Raw genomic sequence first — 17,928 nt, 5'->3', positions numbered from 1 at the left:
GCTTGTTTCTCCCTAAATGGGAATGTCTAGGACAGAAGACACAATCTCAGAACAAGGGGTCACCCATATAAAACAGGCATGAGGAAGAAACTATTCTTGGAGGGTGGTGAATCTGTAGAATTCTTTACTATAGAAAGCTGCAGAGACTGGGTTGCTAAGAGTATTCAAGGCTGAGACAAACATTTTTAAATCAGTAATGCAATTCAAGGGGATGGTGGTAAAAGGCTGGAAAGTGGAATGGAGGATTATCAGATTAAACATATTCTCATTGAATGGTGAAGCAGACTCAATGGACTGATATGCCTACTTCTGCTCCTACACCTGATGTTGTCCGGCATTCAGGAGAGAGGACCACAGAAGACTATCAAATAGGCCAGATTGCACAACAGCTGCTGTATGGTCACATTGGGTAGAAAGAGCAAAATAATCATCCCAAATGGATGATTCCTAATCCTAAAGAAAGCTAATTCAATAGAACAGAATGATACATCAATACCTGACTCCCTACAATGCTGGACATCTTCTCAATACCATGGTTGCTTTTGTTTTACTACCCAAGAGCACTTCACTTTCTGGACTGCAGGACGATTGGAGGACTTGGCTTCTTGGCCTCATTAACCCTGGAAATGAAGCAGAAGGCAGCATCCAAATTTAGTGGTCATACCCTTGAGTTGTTCCCGCAGGCTGATTGTGAGCAAGAGATCATCCAGTTTGATGAAGGCAATGGCGGTGGAGTTGACTGAGGTGCTGTGTGCAAGCAACCCACAGGTACAACTGGTTGTAGTGCCACAAATGGACAAATAATCGCTTGCTCTCTGCCAGAGTAAGCATCACTGCTAAATTCCTTCATGACCTATAAACAGTCCCATCACAGTAAGCTTATCATCAAGCAGGACCATCACACACCCGTGGATGAAGTTCAAAATCACGCAATACCAGGTTATAGGCCAACAGGTTTAGTTAGAAGCACTAGTTTTCGGAGCGCTGGTCCTTCATCACTTGGTTGTGGAGTATAAGATCATAAGACAGAATTTATAGCATACAATTACAGTGTCATACAGCGATATAATGAACAAGCCTGGACTGTTAAGTGCTTCATCTTTTATAAAATAGATTTCGATTCATTAATATGTAAATCCAAAGACTTATTTTAAGTCACCTTAAGTTATCTCGAGAAGGTTTTATAATAAAAGGCTCAGATACTGTGTTAAAGGTGTGAAATCAGAGTCTGCCTGTATCCCAATCTATTTCCAAAGAGGAGTTTACAAAATATTACATTTATTGACTGCCGGCAGATTGTGCCTTTTTTGAGCAAAACAGAATGTATTTGCAAATACAAATTCACCCCATAGACTTGTATGTGTGTGCATGAGCGAGAAAAGAGAACAGCAGGCAGGAGGGAAACAGAAAGAGAAAAGAGGGCAGGCGGGCAGAGAGGGGAGGGGGTAGAGGGAACAACGAGGAAGAGAGAACAACAAGGGGGAGTGAGAGAACAACAAGGGGGAGGGAGAGAAAGGGAGAGGGAGAGAAAGGTGGAGAGAGAGAAAGGGGGAGGGAGAGAAGAAAAAAGAGAGAGAGCGAGCATGTGATTGTGTGTACCTGTGAGAGAGTATATGCTTGCATGTGTGAAAGCTTGGTAAAATGTGTCTGTGGGTGTGATGGAGTAGAAGCCTGTGAGACGGTGTGTGCATGGGTGAGCATGTGTGTGTGTATGTGCACGCATGAGAGAGAACATGTGTATGAGAGGGGGTTTATGTGAGGGAGAGTGTATGTAAGAGCATGTGTGCTTGTGTTTGCGCGCGCAAGAGAGTGTATAGTGTAGTGGGATCACTTGTAGTGCGACATGAACCCATGATCCAGGTTCAGACCATTCTCATGGGTTCTGAACTTGGCTATCAGCCTCTGTTCGGCCACGTTGCGTTGTTGCCTATCCAAAGTCTACCTTGGAGGAAGGTCACCCGAAGCTCCAAGGCCGAATGACCCCGAACGCTGAAATGCTCCTCAACTTATAGGCAACAGTTCTGTGTGCTGATTGTTGTGCAGTGTCCATTCATCCGCATTGTGGTGTCTGCTTGGTCTCGCCAATGTAGCATGCCTCAGGGCATCCTTGCCTGCAATGTGAGAGATAGGCAGCATTGGCAGAGACACACGTACACGGTGTGTGGTGTCTCCATGTGTAATGGTGGCATCCATGTCAACACTTTGACATGTCTTGCAGTAGTTGACATGACAGGGTTGTATGATATTGTAGTCGATGTTGCCCTGAAGGCTGGGCAGTTTGCTGTGAACAATCATCTGTTTGGCACTTGTTGAAAAGGTGAGAAGTGGAGGCTTGGGAAAGTCTTGGCGAGATGCTCATCCTCAATGTGTTGTAGGCTGCGAAGAACATGGCACAGTTTGTCGGCTCCCGGGAAGTACTGGACAATGAAGGGTACCATCGGTTGCAAATGGTATCTGTCTCTTAAGGTGGTCATTACAGTTTCTCACTGTGGCATGTCAGAACTGGCAATCGATGAGTTGAGCATCATACCCTGTTCTTATGAACCCATCATGGAGCACCTTAGGTGTCTGTTACATTCCTCATCTGAACAGATCCTGTGTATGCATAGAGCCTATTCGTATGGGAAGGCTGTTTTAATGTGTTTAGGGTGGAAGCTAGGGAAGTGTAGCATTGAGGTAATCCGTGGGTTTGCAGTAGAATGAAGTAATGAGGTGCCCATTCTTGATGGAGATGCATGTATCCAAGAATGAGACAGATACTAAAAAGAATAGTCTGTGGTAAGTCTGATGGTAGGATGAAACTCACTGCAATCACTGTGTAGTTGTTTCAGTGACTCCTCGCCATGAGCCCAGAGAAAGAAAATGTCATCAATATTTCTGGTGTATTGTGTTGGTTGAAGGTCCTGTGCAACAGAAGTCTTGTTCAAATTTGTGCATGAAAATATTGGCATATTGGGGTGCAAATTTAGTCCCCATGGCTGTTCTGTGTGTCTGGATGAAGAATCGGTTGTCAAAGGTGAAAACGTTGTGGTCAAGGATGAAGCGGATGAGTTGTCAGATGATGCTTGGAGGTTGACAAATGTTGGCATTAAGTACTGAGGCTGTTGCAACAATGCCATCACAGCGATGTCATCATCGTGGGGCATGCTGGTGTAGAATGCTGAAAGATCCATTGTGAAGAAGAATGTTCCCGGTTTGACTAGTCCATGGGTGCTGAGTTTCTGTTAAGAAATCTGTAATAGAACATAGAAAAAAACAGCGCAGTACAGGCCCATCGGCCCTCGATGTTGCGCCGATCCAAGCCCACCTAACCTACACTAGCCCACTATCCTCCATATGTCTATCCCATGCCCGTTTAAATGCCCATAAAGAGGGAGAGTCCACCACTGCTACTGGCAGGGCATTCCATGAACTCACAACTTGCTGAGTAAAGAATCTACCCCTAACAACTGTCCTATACCTACCACCCGTTAATTTAAAGCTATGCCCCCTGGTAATAGCTGACTCCATATGTGGAAAAAGGTTCTCATGGTCAACCCTATCTAAACCCCTAACCATCTTGTACACCTCTATCAAGTCACCCCTAAACCTTCTTTTCTCCAATGAAAACAGCGCCAAGTACCTCAGCCTTTCCTCATACGATCTTCCTACCACACCAGGCAACATCCTGGTAAACTTCCTCTGCACCCGTTCCAGTGCCTCCACATTCTTTCTATAGTATGGCGACCAAAACTGCACACAATACTCCAGATGTGGCCGCACCAGAGTCTTATACAACTGCAACATGACCTCAGGACTCCGGAACTTAATTCCTCTACCAAAAAAAGCCAGTACGCCATAAGCCTTCTTCACAGCACTATTTAACTGGGTGGCAACTTTCAGAGATCTGTGTACATGCACACCAAGATCCCTCTGCTCATCCACACTACCAAGTATCCGACCATTAGCCCAGTACCCCATCTTCTTGTTACTCTTACCAAAGTGAATCACTTCACACTTACCTACATTGAACTCTATTTGCCACCTTTCTGCCCAGCTCTGCAGCTTATCTATATCCCGCTGTAACCTGCCACATCCTTCCTCACTGGCAACAACTCCACTGACTTTGGCATCATCCATAAACTTGCTCACCCAACCTTCTACCCCCTCCTTCAGGTCATTTATAAAAATGACAAACAACAATGGTCCCAAAACAGATCCTTGCAGAACACCGCTGGTAACTGCACTCCAAGATGAACCTTTACCATCAATTGCTACCCTCTGTCTTCTTCCAGCCAGCCAATTCCTAATCCAAACCTCCAACTCGCCCTCAATGCCATACCTCCGTATTTTTTGCAGTAGTCTACCATGGGGAACCTTATCAAATGCCTTACTAAAATCCATATACACCACATCTACCGCTTTACCCTCGTCCACCTCCTTAGTCACCTTCTCAAAGAATTCATTAAGGTTTGTGAGGCACGACCTGCCCTTCACAAAACCATGCTGACTATCCTTGATCACATTATTCCTATCCAGATGTTCATAAATCCTATCCCTTACAATTCTCTCTAAAACTTTGCCCACAACAGAAGTGAGACTCACCGGCCTATAGTTACTAGGATTATCCCTACTCCCCTTCTTGAACGAGGGAACCACATTTGCTATCCTCCAGTCTTCTGGCACTATTCCTGTAGACAACGAGGACATAAAAATCAAGGCCAATGGCTCTGCAATCTCCTCCCTTGCTTCCCAGAGAATCCTAGGATAAATGCCATCAGGCCCAGGAGACTTATCTATTTTCACCCTTTCCAGAATTTCCAACACCTCTTCCCTACATACCTCAAAGCCATCCATTCTAATTAATTGTGACTCAATATTCACATTGGCATCAATGTCCTGTTCCTGAGTGAATACTGATGAAAAGAAATGTCTTGACAGAAGCTGAGGTCCCCTGTACAATAGATTTTAAGATGCTTACAACATAGCCAGAGAGGTTCTCACACAGGATCCCACTGCCTGATACGATGGGATGTATATCTTCGGAGGACAGTAGAAGTCCCCTACACGAGAAGCACATGGAATGATGGCGCATAGGGAACCCTGAAGGACTGGATCAAAAGTCTTGATCAATTTGTTTAGTTCACAGGTGTGTTCTTTGGTTGGATCTGCCAGTAGTTACTTGTAGTGTTCCTGGTTGTTCAGTTGTCGGTACACTTCCTTGCAGTACTCTATTCTATTCTGAATGACAGCTCCTCCTTTATCTGCTGGTTTGATGACAATGTTATAATTAGTTTTGAGAGCATGGATGGCGTTGCATTCTGATCGGATGATGTTTTGCTCTACCTTGAGGGTGCAGCTGATGAATCTAGCATTCACACATTTCCTGACGGTTTGAGCATACATGTCAAGCCCAGGGCAGGGGCCCTCCAGAGGGGTCAAAATTGATGACTCCTTAGGTCAGTCCTCAATGGCTCTCTCTGATGACTGTCCCAGTTAGTCAGTTGGCTCATTTGGATCACCACTGACATCTTGGAAGAATTTCCAGAGTTTCATTTGTCTGATGAATTCCTCCGTGTCTGCCGCAATTGAGCCCTGGGCTAAGAAATTCCATCTCTTCTGGTTGAAGAGTGTGGTCTGATAAATTGAGTCTAACACCAGCTCCTCAACATCACGACCCTTGGATGACAAATTTCAATTACATATTTTAGGTCTAATCAGGGTCTCTCATTTCATTGCCGTTACCTTTTTTTTGGACTCAGCAACACAGTGATACTGCAACTCAAATCTGGCATGGTTCATACTTCAAAAGGAAAAAGGGATCAACAGCACTCGGCAGTTCACATATCACCACCTCACTCACCCTTCATCACAACTAGGATAACGTACTTACACACTGGCATGAATGAGAAAAGAACACCAAAAGGTAACTTGAGCGTGCAACATCTATCCTTTAAGGGGTATGACAGGTTTCACTGCACAGAAAGAGGGGAGTGACAGGCAGTCAGGATTTGCCCCCTCACTCAGTTCACTCTAAGTACCCTGCAATATTACCTCCCATTTGATAGGGATCCAAATGCTTCCAACTGCTCAGGCTGAGGAGAGTGTGCCTGCTCGTATGGAGATCCCAGGAGGCCACAACACTCTAGGCAAGGGCCAGCAGCGATGATGTAACATTTTCTACGCATATTGGCAAACTAAGGTCATTAGGTTTCCACTAGTTCAGCTGTGGCAGCTGAGTATGCAAAATAAATTCAAGAATATTGAATTAATTTTGGGTAAACAAGTATGAACATTGTTCATACTCATAAGTAAAGAAATGCACCCCGTTTCCAAAATCCTTTGGTCTTATACAATCTAGCAAAATGTTAACAGTTTTATATTTCTTTCCAGAATAGCTTGAGGGCAATGGTTTCTATAAGCATATTCTTAACAGCATAGGCCACACAGTACAGATGCATTGACTTCTGGTTCCAGAAATCGCTGCCATGGGCAGTCCTTGCAGTGGCAGGAAAAGAATAGAGACAACACAGTTGAGGGGAGATGATCTTCCCTGCACACTCCTGTGTTTCAGGGGCAGGGTTGCAAATAACAATAGTGCTCTCATACACAGATCTAATCTGGGAGGAACAAACCCTCTGGTTATCAGGACTGTGAGCTACATTGTTATGTTGCATGAATAAAATCAGCATGGTGCAGCTTCCTACATCTTGGTGATAAATGAATGTCTCTTGCAAAGCAAAAGATCTGTGCATTACAAGAGTGGCCCCATTTGTAAGCCCACAGAATCCCATACTGACCATCAAACTGAACAGGAGGAGTTTACTGTTGCAAAGAGAATAAACAAATGATCGAAGAATGACAAGCAAAGAAAGATAAAAGTTTGACCAAAATAGAACAAGTAACTCTTTGAGGTCATGTTGGCATTGATACTTGACCAGTAATCTAGAACTTCAGGCTAAAGTTCTGGGTTCATGGGTTTGAATCCCCCCATAGAAAATGGTGCAATTTGAATTCAATGCATATTCAGGTATCTGTTGGTAGTGAATAACTGTCAAGATATTCAAATTGACTCATTAAAGTCGGTTGGAAGGAAGCTACCCCTAAATCAGTTCAAATCCAACTTCTGGCTGTGAAAACTTTAGAAGTAGTGTCCATTTGTCCAAAACAGGAAAATCTTGACACACATTTGTGAGTAAATTCTACCTTCTAAGAAATCTCTGTCTTGTCTTTTCTCCCAGACAAATTCAAGAAAATGTGAAGAACATTACCTTTTCATTGGACTCAATCAACCTGATCAAAACATGTAATTCAGTAAATTGCAACACTGAATAGATTAAACAGAGATTTGGATGCCCAAGTAATTTTATCAGAGTCCAACTACTTCATGATGACATGACTGCAACTGTCTTGAGTAGGAGATCTGAAGCAGATGGCTTCAAAATCTAGACTACTGTCAAGAAAGATTTGTGGTAGTCCCCAGACTATTTCCAATTTGCCTGACCGTGGCTATTTATCTTAAAGGTCAACTGCCCTCTAGTGAAAATATTAAATATCCATCTAGATAGAAACTCTAACCACCATCACCTCCATGCCAAAACAGACTAAACTAATCATTTCAGACATCCATGAATTACAGCTTGTAGATTACTTCAGTGTCACTGGCCACTCTGTAGTAAATTTGGAAGCCATTCTTGATATCTGCAATTCTGCACACAGGAGCTTGGGCCTGTCCTTGTATGTTGCCAAAACAAATCTCATTTAATGAACCCACATCTGGTCAGTCAAATATTTAAGGTATTTTGGAATATTTGAGCAATTTCCATGCCTTCAAAGTCACCTCCCAAAAGATCACCATTGAAGAGGAGATACAATATAGGATTAGCTACACCAGCTCTGCATTCTTCAAACCATGCCCATAAGCTTTCATAACAAAGATCTCTGCAAGACAACAGAAGTTCTATTGTACACAGCAGGTGTAATCATCACATTCCTATACTGAAAAATAGTAAAATATAAAAGAATGCCAGATAAATTCGCAGTGTCGACACTGCATCTTCTAGATTCAATAGGAGGACTTTTGAACAAACACTAACATCCTACTTGAAGCCAGCCCCACAACTATTTAGACAAAATTCCTGCAAAAGCAAGTTTGATTGACTGGAAACTGTCTAGACGGCTCAAAAGCATCTTCCCATACCAGGTCATGTTTTCTCAACTCTTAAAGGGACAGTGCTTGAGGGCAGGACAAACAAAAATCCTTAAAATACACTTTGATGTTCTTTTTGAAGCATAGCAGCATTGATGTTAATGACTGGAGGCACTTACTACCAATTATATCAAATGGTAACAAATTGCCCATCAAGCGGAGTTCAAATCCGTTAATGATGAGATAGAACAGTAGCCAAGAAAGAATGAGGAGAAAGCAATCCCGCACCTCAAAATATTACTATTATGGTATATCCAGTCCCATACACTCAAAGATCTCAGGCTGAGAATGGTTTATTCAGTCATACAGCGAAACATGTGAATACTGTTTTTGAATCAAGAGACAATTGATGATTAGTTTGAGTAGATTATTTCCTGGAAGAAGAATGGAGATTCCATCAATCAGCAAAGAAAAACACACTGCAGAAAGACCTGACTTGTTTTCACGCATCTCTCAATTCTATTTGAGACAAGGTGCCAAAATGATTATCACATAGATGGTCACACGTTTTGCAAAGAGGGGACATGTGCACATTTCATTTTTCCTCTTCCTCAGGGAGCCAGTGAGCAGCTTTCAGAAAGGTAACGATTGTCACTGCAGTAAACAAGGACATTTGTCTGCCACAAGCCTGACTCTCCCTGAAAGCTTCTTGTTCCCAAACCTGTCCTGCAGTCCCACTGCCACAGCTCCAGGACTTAGGCTGTTTGCTGTTCCTCCAATCACAGACTGTTGATAGGCTCACCAGTAAGGTTACAGCACCACACAAAAGGAGCAAAAGAATGTCTGATTGGAGGTTTGGCTCCTTGGAAAATCTTCCACTTAATTGTACAGTACTTGAAAATCTCACTTCAAATAAAATATAAATAAAACAACAAGATTCAAAAACAAAAAATAAACAAAAACAATAAACTTTCACTCAACATTTTTAATCAGTCAATGATCCTGCTAAGATTATTTAATTATGAGAATAAAGGGATCTAAATGAGCTTTTCATTTGTCTACCGGTAAAACAGATATTGGGCCATATTCAATATTCTAGCAGGCCATAGGTTGGCACCTTTAATCTATTAAGATTATGCAATCTATATAACACCCATAGAAGTCTTTCAAACTGTTAAATCAGCAGTTAGTCCTAGAAACTACAGACACAAATCATTTAACTTTGGATCTGCTTGTTCTGAACTCTGTTGTGAAATTTACTTAAGCCAAATAAATATAAGCTCAAGTCATTTACCATATTATTACTTAAAAGTCCAGTTATTGTGAAATTACATCAGAGCTATGGTGTAACTATGCACAGCATAACTAATTTCTCCTTGATTCTGTATTGTAAGTTCAGATCCTTAAACTTTGACATAATCAAACTAAAAGCACAGTAAGGCAGAAATATTTTCAGAACACTCTTGAAACATAATTTCTATAATTTTACATTGCAGTGATAGTTTTCTAAAAGTTTCCAACACTGTTAGAGAGCCCAGAATGGACGAGCTGTTTACAGAAGCATTATTTACAAACTCACTTTGGGGGAAAACAAAGTATCCCACTTCATAGAAATTACAACAATCTTCAAAAACTAATGTGAAAGTTTCAACAAGTCTCGCAAAGAACTAACATTCAAAATTACGTTAAAAACTGTCGAAAAGAAAACACTAATTATAGCACTCATAAGAACCAGACTACAAGCAAGAAAGTGTGAAGACTCAAAAACTCAATTATTTAACATTACATTCAAGTTCTAATTTCTAGTCCTTTTTCTTTTTTTCATAGCCATTTGTTAGCAAATCATACTTTACTTCCTCTCTTCTTTTCCAAGTTTTCTCCTATCTCCCTTATCCTCCCATATCTCATCCAAATGGCCATTATTACAAGTCGACAGTGTTTCATACTGACAACCTGTTCAACTGCAATGGTGTCAAAATCTCAAAGATACAATACTGAAATGTGTATAACTACTAGATAGATACTATGAGTGAAACTCTTAGTCAACATACCTGTCCTTAAACCGGTTGGCAGTAAAGTTCAACTATAGCATCATAAATATAGTTCCTAACTGAGATTAGCTTGCTCAGTAATGATCAGGGATCAAATTTGAAACTGTTCTTGTCTGCAGAACTCAACCATTCATTTTTTAAATTATTTAAACTTACTTCAGAATCATAAACAACATTTCTTAATCCTCTGGGAACAGCAAGAGCTATCATGCATCACTTAAACAAGGTTAATCAATCAATAATATTGTAGCTTGACCTCATTTGACATAATACAGTAGAGCCCCTGCATCCGCAGATTTGGTTTCCGTGGTTTCCCGTGACCCAAAAATATTACATGGAGCATTTCAGAAATAATTCCAGGGGTCTGCCAGGGAGGCAAGTTTCCATTTAAATGAGAAGGTTCACTACTATCCATGGTTTTGGAGATCCAAGGTAGATCTTGGAATGCATCACCCACAGATACAGGGGGACAACTGTATTTAAAAACGTTTCACTGATGAAAACCGAACTTCACAAAATGCCGTCAGGTGCAAAGGAGATCCAGTTCAAAACATCTCCACAGTGAGAACTATTGCAATGGCACAAATACAAACTAAACACAGTATAGATGAACATGGCAAAATGGCACATGCAGACTATAGCAAAGCACAAATGGAAAGCAAGCTGTGATATTGTGAAACATGTGAAACATGCTGTCTGCAGGAAGTACCTGTAAAACTGCAACTGACGTTTCGGACTCCCATATCGGGCACTTCAGATAGCACAAAAGAAAGAGAGAGTCCATATCATAATTCAAAGAGCAGACATTTGCAGAATGCCAACAAAATTTCTCTCATCTAAACAGAGGAAAATAAGTGTACCATTTCATTTAATTAACTGAATGTACAGTTTTAGTAATATCTTTTGCAATGGTGTATCTTTACGAATGCTTTTGCGTCACTGGTGTTTTGCTTTTAAGTCATCTACGGCTTGCCCCAAGTAGAGAAAAAGCCACATTTAGCTACAACTTAGTGTTCTCACAGAATACATGAGAAGAATACGTTTCTAAATGAATGTGAAGAATTGAATACAAGCAAAATGGCTTGACTGGCTATAAACATTAACAGAACTTTAGGGGGAGGAATGCTCGAAACGTCGAATTCTCTATTCCTGAGATGCTGCCTAACCTGCTGTGCTTTGACCAGCAACACATTTGCAGCTGTGATCTCCAGCATCTGCAGACCTCATTTTTTACTTAATAAAATTTAGTCCCAATTTAAAATGGGATTCTTAGAAATGAATGAAAGAAATTGCATTTAAATAATGTATTTTACAATCTCAGGATATTCCAAAGCATATTGCATGTAATTAAATATTTCTGAGTTGTGGTCACTGCTACAATCTAAGAAACACTGCAATCAATTCGCACTCAGCAAGCTCCAACAAACAATAATGACAAAATAATCTGTTTATGTTAATTAATATTAATCTTGCACATTCTTGACCTAAATGGTTACAATGTATTCATTGATGTGAAACATTGTAAGTCCCCGATTTATGGATATAATTTAAGACATTACACAGAGAAAATTATGAAAAACATTGTATTTCATGACTATAACTAAATATTTGACTTATAATTCGTGAAAATAAAAAAGATATGCAAATTTATGAGTGTATATTAATCCAGTCAGAGAGATGTACAGTATGGAAACAAACCCTTCAGTCCAACTTGTCCACGTCGACCAGATATCCCAACCCAATCTCATCCCACCTGCCAGCACTCGGCCCGTGTACCTCCAAACCTTTCCTATTCATCTACCCATCCAGATGCCTTTGAAATGTTGCAATTGCACCAGCCTCCACCACTTCCTCTGCCAGCCATTCCATATACATACCACCATCTACGTGAAAAAGTTGCCCCTTAGGTCGCTTTTATATCTTTACCCTCTCACCCTAAATCTAAGCCCTCTAGTTTTGGACTCCCCCAACCCAGGGGAAGAGACTTTGTCTATTGATACTATCCATGCCCCTCATGACTTTATAAAAGTCTGTAAGGTCATCCCTCAGCATCCGACGCCCCAGGGAAAACAGCCCCAGCCTATTCAACCTCTCCCTCAAAGCTGAAATCCTCCAACCCTGGCAACATCCTTGTAAATCTTTTCTGAACCATTTTAAGTTTCACATCTTTCCAATAGGAAGGAGACCAGAATTGTACACAATATTCGAAAAGTAGCCTAACCAGTGCCACGTACAGCAGCAACATGATCTCCCAACTCCTGTACTCAATACTCTGACCAAAAAAAGGAAAGCATACCAAATGCCTTCTTCACTAACCTATCTACCTGCGACTCCACTTTCAAGGAGCTATGAACCTGCACTCCAAGCTCTCTTTAATCAGCAACACTCCCCAGGACCCTTGCATTAAGTGTATATTAAGAGTTGTTTGCCCAAAATGCAGCAACTCGTATTTATATAAATTAAACTCCATCCGCCACTTCTCAGCCCATTGGCCCATCTGATCATAAGGTAACCTTCTTCGCTGTCCACTACACCCCCAATTTTGGTGTCATCTGCAAACTTACTAACGATACCTCTTATGCTCCCACCCAAATCATTTATATAAATGATGAAAAGTAGTGGACCCAGCACCAATCCTTGTGGCACTCAACTGGTCACAGGCCTCCAGTCTGAAAAACAACCCTCCACCACCACCTTCTGTCTTCTACCTTTGAGCCAGTTCTGTATCCAAATGGCTAGCTCTCTCTGCATTCCATGAGGTCTAATCTTGTTAACCAGTCTCGTATGGGGAACCTTGTTGAACGCATTACTGAAGTTCATATAGATCACATCTACCGCTTTGCCCTCATCAATCCTCTGTCACTTTTTCAAAAAGACTCAATCAAGTTTGAGAGGCATGATTTCGCACGGACAGAGCCACGTTGACTATCCCTAATCAGTCCTTATCTTTCCAAATACATTTACATCCTGTCCCTCAGGATTCCCTCCAACAATTTGCCCACCAGCGACATCAGGCTCACCAGCCTATAGTTCCCTGACTTGTCCTTACCACCCTTATTAAACAGTGGCACCATGTTAGCCAACCTCCAGTCTTCCGGCACCGCACCTGTGACTATCGATGATATAAATATCCCAGCACGGGGCCCAGCAATCGCTTCCCTGGCTTCCCACAGAGTTCTAGGATACACCTGATCGTGTCCTGGAGATTTATCCACTTTCATGTACTTGAAGACATCCAGCACTTCCTCCTTGTAATATGGACATTTTTCAAGAGGGCAGCATCTATTTCCCTACATTCGATACTATTCATGTCCTTTTCCACAGTAAACACTGATGCAAAATACTCATTTAGTATCTCCCCCATCTCCTGCGGTTCCACACAGGCCGCCTTGCTGATCTTTGAGAGGACCTATTCTCTCCCTAGTTACCCTTTTGTCCTTAATGGATTTGTAAAACCCCTTTGGATTATCCTTACCTCTATTTGTCAAAGCTATCTCATGTCCCCTTTTTGGCCTCCTGATTTCCCTTTTTAAGTATACTCCTACTGCCTTTATACTCTAAGGATTCGTTTGTCTTATAATCTTGTCTATACCTTACATATGCTTCTTTCTTTTTCTTAATCAAACCCTCAATTTCTTTAGTCATCCAGCATTCCCTATACCTACCAGCCTTTCCTTTCACCCTAACAGGAAGATACTGTCTCTGGATTCTCATTATCTCATTTCTGAAGGTTTCACATTTTCCAGCCGTCCCTTTACCTCTGAACATCTGCCCCCAATCAGCTTTTGAAAGGTCTTGCCTAATACTGTCAAAATCGGCCTTCCTCCAATTTAGAACTTTGACTTTTAGATCTGGTCTATCCTGTTCCATCACTATTTTAAAACGAATAGAATTATGGTCGCTGGCCCCAAAGTGTTCCCCCACTGACACCTCAGTAACCTGACCTGCTTTATTTCCCAAGAGTAGGTCCGGTTTTGCACCTTCTCTAGTAGGTACATCCACATACTGAATCAGAAAATTGTCTTGTACACACTTAACAAATTCCTCTCCATCTAAACCCTTAACACTATGGCATTCCCAGTCTATGTTTGGAAAGTTAAAATCCCCTACTGTAACCATCCTATTATTTTTACAGATAAGTGAGATCTCCTTACAAATTTGTTTCTTAATTTCCCTCTGACTATTAAATGGTCTATAACATAATCCCAATAAAGTGATCATCCCTTTCTTATTTCTCAGTACAACCTAAATAACTTCCGCAGATGCATTTCTGGGAATATCCTCCCTCAGTACAGCTGTAATGTTATCCCTTATCAAAAACACCACTCCCTCTCCTCTCTTGCCTCCCTTTCTGTAGCATTTGTATCCTGGAACATTAAGCTGCCAATCCTGTCCATCCCTGAGCCATGTTTCTCAATTTGCTATGATATCCTAGTTCCATGTTCTTAACCATGCCCTGAGTTCATTTTCCTTCTCTTTTATGCCTCTAGCATAGAAATAAACCCAGTTTAATTTATCAGCCCTACCTTGTTCTCTGCTTTGTCCATACATGCCCTGACTGTTTGACTAGTTTCTATTCTCAACTGTACCAGTCTCAGATTGATCTCTTTCCTCACTATCTCCCTGGCCCGTTTCCCCTGTCCCACTTACTAATTTAAATCCTCCTGAGCAGCTCTAGCAAATCTCCATGCCAGTAAGTTAGTCCACTTCCAATTCAGGTGCAATCTGTCCTTCTTGAACAGGTCACTTCTACCCTAAAACAGTTTCCAATGATCCAAAATTGTGAATCCTTCTCCCATACACCAGCTCCTCAACCATGCATTCATCTGCTCTTTCCTCCTATTCCTTCTCTCACTAGCGCGCAGCACTGGGCATAATCCACATATTACTACTCTCGAAGACCTCCTTTTTAAATTCCAGCCTAACTCTCTATAATCTCCCTTCACAATCTCATCTTTTTCCCTTCCAGTGTCATTGGTTCCAATGTGTTCAATGACCCCCTGCTAGTGCCTTTTCCCCTTGAGAACATCCTCCACCCTCTCTGGCACCAGGGAGGCAACACACCATTCTGATTTTTCACTACTGGCCACATAAATGTCTGTCTGTGCCTTGGACTAGGGACTCTCTGAACACAATTTATCTCTTGGAAGCACATGCATCCTTCATTGTGTTCGAGCCAGTCTCAATACCAGAAACTTGGCTATTCGTGCTACATTCCCCTGAGAATCCATCACCCCCTTCATTTTCCAAAACAGCATACCTGTTTGAAATGGGAATAGCCACAGAAGACTCCTATACTTCCTGCCTACCTCTCTTAACATTCCTGGAATTAACCCATATATGTGACTACATCTACGACTTTCCTCCCTTCCTATTACTGCCATCCATCTCATCCCCTTGCTCTTGTAAATTCCTCATTGCCTCTAACTGTCTCTCTAACCGATCCATTCGATTTGATAGAAATTCCCGAACAACTGCATCTATTGCAGATATAACCCTCAGTAACACGTAAACTCTCACTTCTGACAAGAAGAGCGTATCACTCCAGCAAAGGCCATTTTTGCTTTTTTTAATCTACAGACCCAGAAAATAGTGCAATATTATTTCTCTACAAAACACTGCTCCAGGCTAACTTCATATTTATGGCTTATATTTTTAAGTTTAATCAAGAGACGTATCTCAATATAACATATAATCAAGAAAGTCTACTCATTACTGCAGACTTACTGTAAGGCCACAGCTAAAATATTTACTCATTGGTTTCTGTGCTGTGACCTCTCCCAAATAGGTTCTTCCAAGATTAGTTATGAATTTCACTGTTTGTTAATTTTCCCAGACGCACTTGATGTCCAGTGATACATGAATTCAAACAGCAAAGGCTGCAACTGTGCAGGTTCACTGCTGTGTCAGGGAGCAGTGTGGGTTTCTGTCTCCCTCTCTTCCTCCACTCCCTCCCCCTACACTGACCTCACCATGTGCTGCCTTTGTCTGTTCCTCTCCCTTTTAAAAGTGCTATTGTTTTGATTTTTTTTCACCAAAGTTCCAAATCAATGTTACACCATATAAAACAGTAATTGCTGATCCTAGATTTTGAGGAAATCACCTCCAACACCTAAAATGTCTCAAAAAAAAAGGAGCAACCTGTTACAGTCAGAAATTTTTCCCATCCTCCATCGTGGATTACCCAGGATAGAATATGTGAATCGTTTTCCAACTTGCATGTTATACCAGTGCACAATTATAAATAACATACTTATGAACATCAATGCAACAATCGATAAGGAAGCTAACTAACTCATTCACAAACTTTGGTTTTGCAGGTAAAAGTGATAATAAAGTATATTATGCTGTATTATCAACGTTAACCCAGATCCCAATGGGGGAGAAAAATACAAATTTAAATCAAATTCCCATTGAAGAAAGAAAGAGTGACACACTAACAATTACAATAAAACGCAATGAACCATTTGTGAATTTGGACAAAAATATTCTCAATTTCTGGTCTTAGTATACATGGCAAAAAATCAGAAATAAGGGAAATAAAATATAAATTACAAATATGAATTATATTTGCTGAATATAAATAAGCAGAACCAAGTCAACAAAAATCATTACTAGTATTCAGGGATATATGTTCAAAACATGTTTTACTTTTTAAAAAGTGCATAACCAGTCTTACAATGTCACAAATAATTTGGTGCTCACTGTTCAAAGAAAAATGACGAATTAAAAGGGACAAATTCTATTGATATTAAATTACAATATTATTTAAACTACTAGAAAAACTTGATCTATTGCAATTGTGGAAAATAGCATTGGTCAACATAAAATGGGAACTGGCTATAAAATAACAGCAGCTGCAAGGAGCCAGGATTGCAATTAGGTCAAACCCATTTCAAAATATTCAATGGATGCGACTGTCACCATGACATAGTTACTGACTGTGAATTTAAGGAATAATTGCTCCTCAAAACAAACATTGGAATTTGAAGGAGAAAGCAAAGACTTTTCAACAGCCAAGATATTTTTCTATAAAGTTTTCTGTAAAGTTTGCATACTTTGCAGCTGTTGTTAACAATTTTTAAGCACCACAGCAAACTAACCAATATGTTCCATTTCTAATTGATCATAAATTGATCACAGTTTGTGAATTTTTGTTTCACCAAGGTTATCCTACAATGTGGAAAAGTAGGTTAAGCCTCTCTTTGAAGAGGTAACCTTAAATCAGGCTGCTCTTCATTCACACTTAGAAATTGCACACCTGAAATCAGAATAAAAAACATAGGTCAATGTCAAACTCCATATCCTGTCCCTGGAAGAGTTTTTTTTTGCTGAGAATGTCTGTTAGGCAATGAAGCATTTTTCAGAAACTATGGTGTCACTGATCTAACCATCCTACATGGCTGCTCACACATTGGGTGGAAACACAAGTCTCAGGTAATATTAGAAGGATTCTCAAATTCGCAAAACAGGATAAGACAAGACTGAAACGCAAAGAAGTAGAATCTATACAGCCATTACATTGGCAACAAGTATCCTGCTTTATTTAGGAAGACTGAGACCAAAAGCAGACACTTAAATTTCAAACACATAAAACTATCAACATAGAAAAAACAAAAATTAATAAGACTTACTGTCAGTAATAATTGCATTTCTGATATAATTCCTTTTAGCTTAAATGCTTTAATTATTTCTGGATATTGTCTTGCATTATGTTTAGCTAGGTAACTTTCTGTAAAACTGTACATG

At 40.6% G+C, this 17,928-nt stretch overlaps 1 protein-coding gene across 6 annotated transcripts in view; it reads right to left on the bottom strand.

Annotated features, from left to right (window-relative positions):
* kcnab2a (potassium voltage-gated channel subfamily A regulatory beta subunit 2a) overlaps window positions 1-17,928 on the bottom strand; it is a 277,744-nt gene that overhangs the window by 136,756 nt on the left and 123,060 nt on the right. For 5 of the 6 annotated variants that reach the window (XM_060852371.1, XM_060852370.1, XM_060852373.1 and 2 more), the window contains one exon: window positions 10,889-10,930. The exons of the other annotated variant lie outside the window; for it this stretch is intronic. In XM_060852371.1, the coding sequence (XP_060708354.1) occupies window positions 10,889-10,930 (42 nt within the window). The remainder of the gene's footprint in view (window positions 1-10,888; window positions 10,931-17,928) is intronic. 6 annotated transcript variants of the gene reach the window in all.

This window comes from Hemiscyllium ocellatum, chromosome 37, assembly GCF_020745735.1.
Source record: "Hemiscyllium ocellatum isolate sHemOce1 chromosome 37, sHemOce1.pat.X.cur, whole genome shotgun sequence".
Taxonomy (NCBI): Eukaryota; Metazoa; Chordata; class Chondrichthyes; order Orectolobiformes; family Hemiscylliidae; genus Hemiscyllium; species Hemiscyllium ocellatum.
This window is presented reverse-complemented; position numbering and strand designations above follow the sequence as displayed.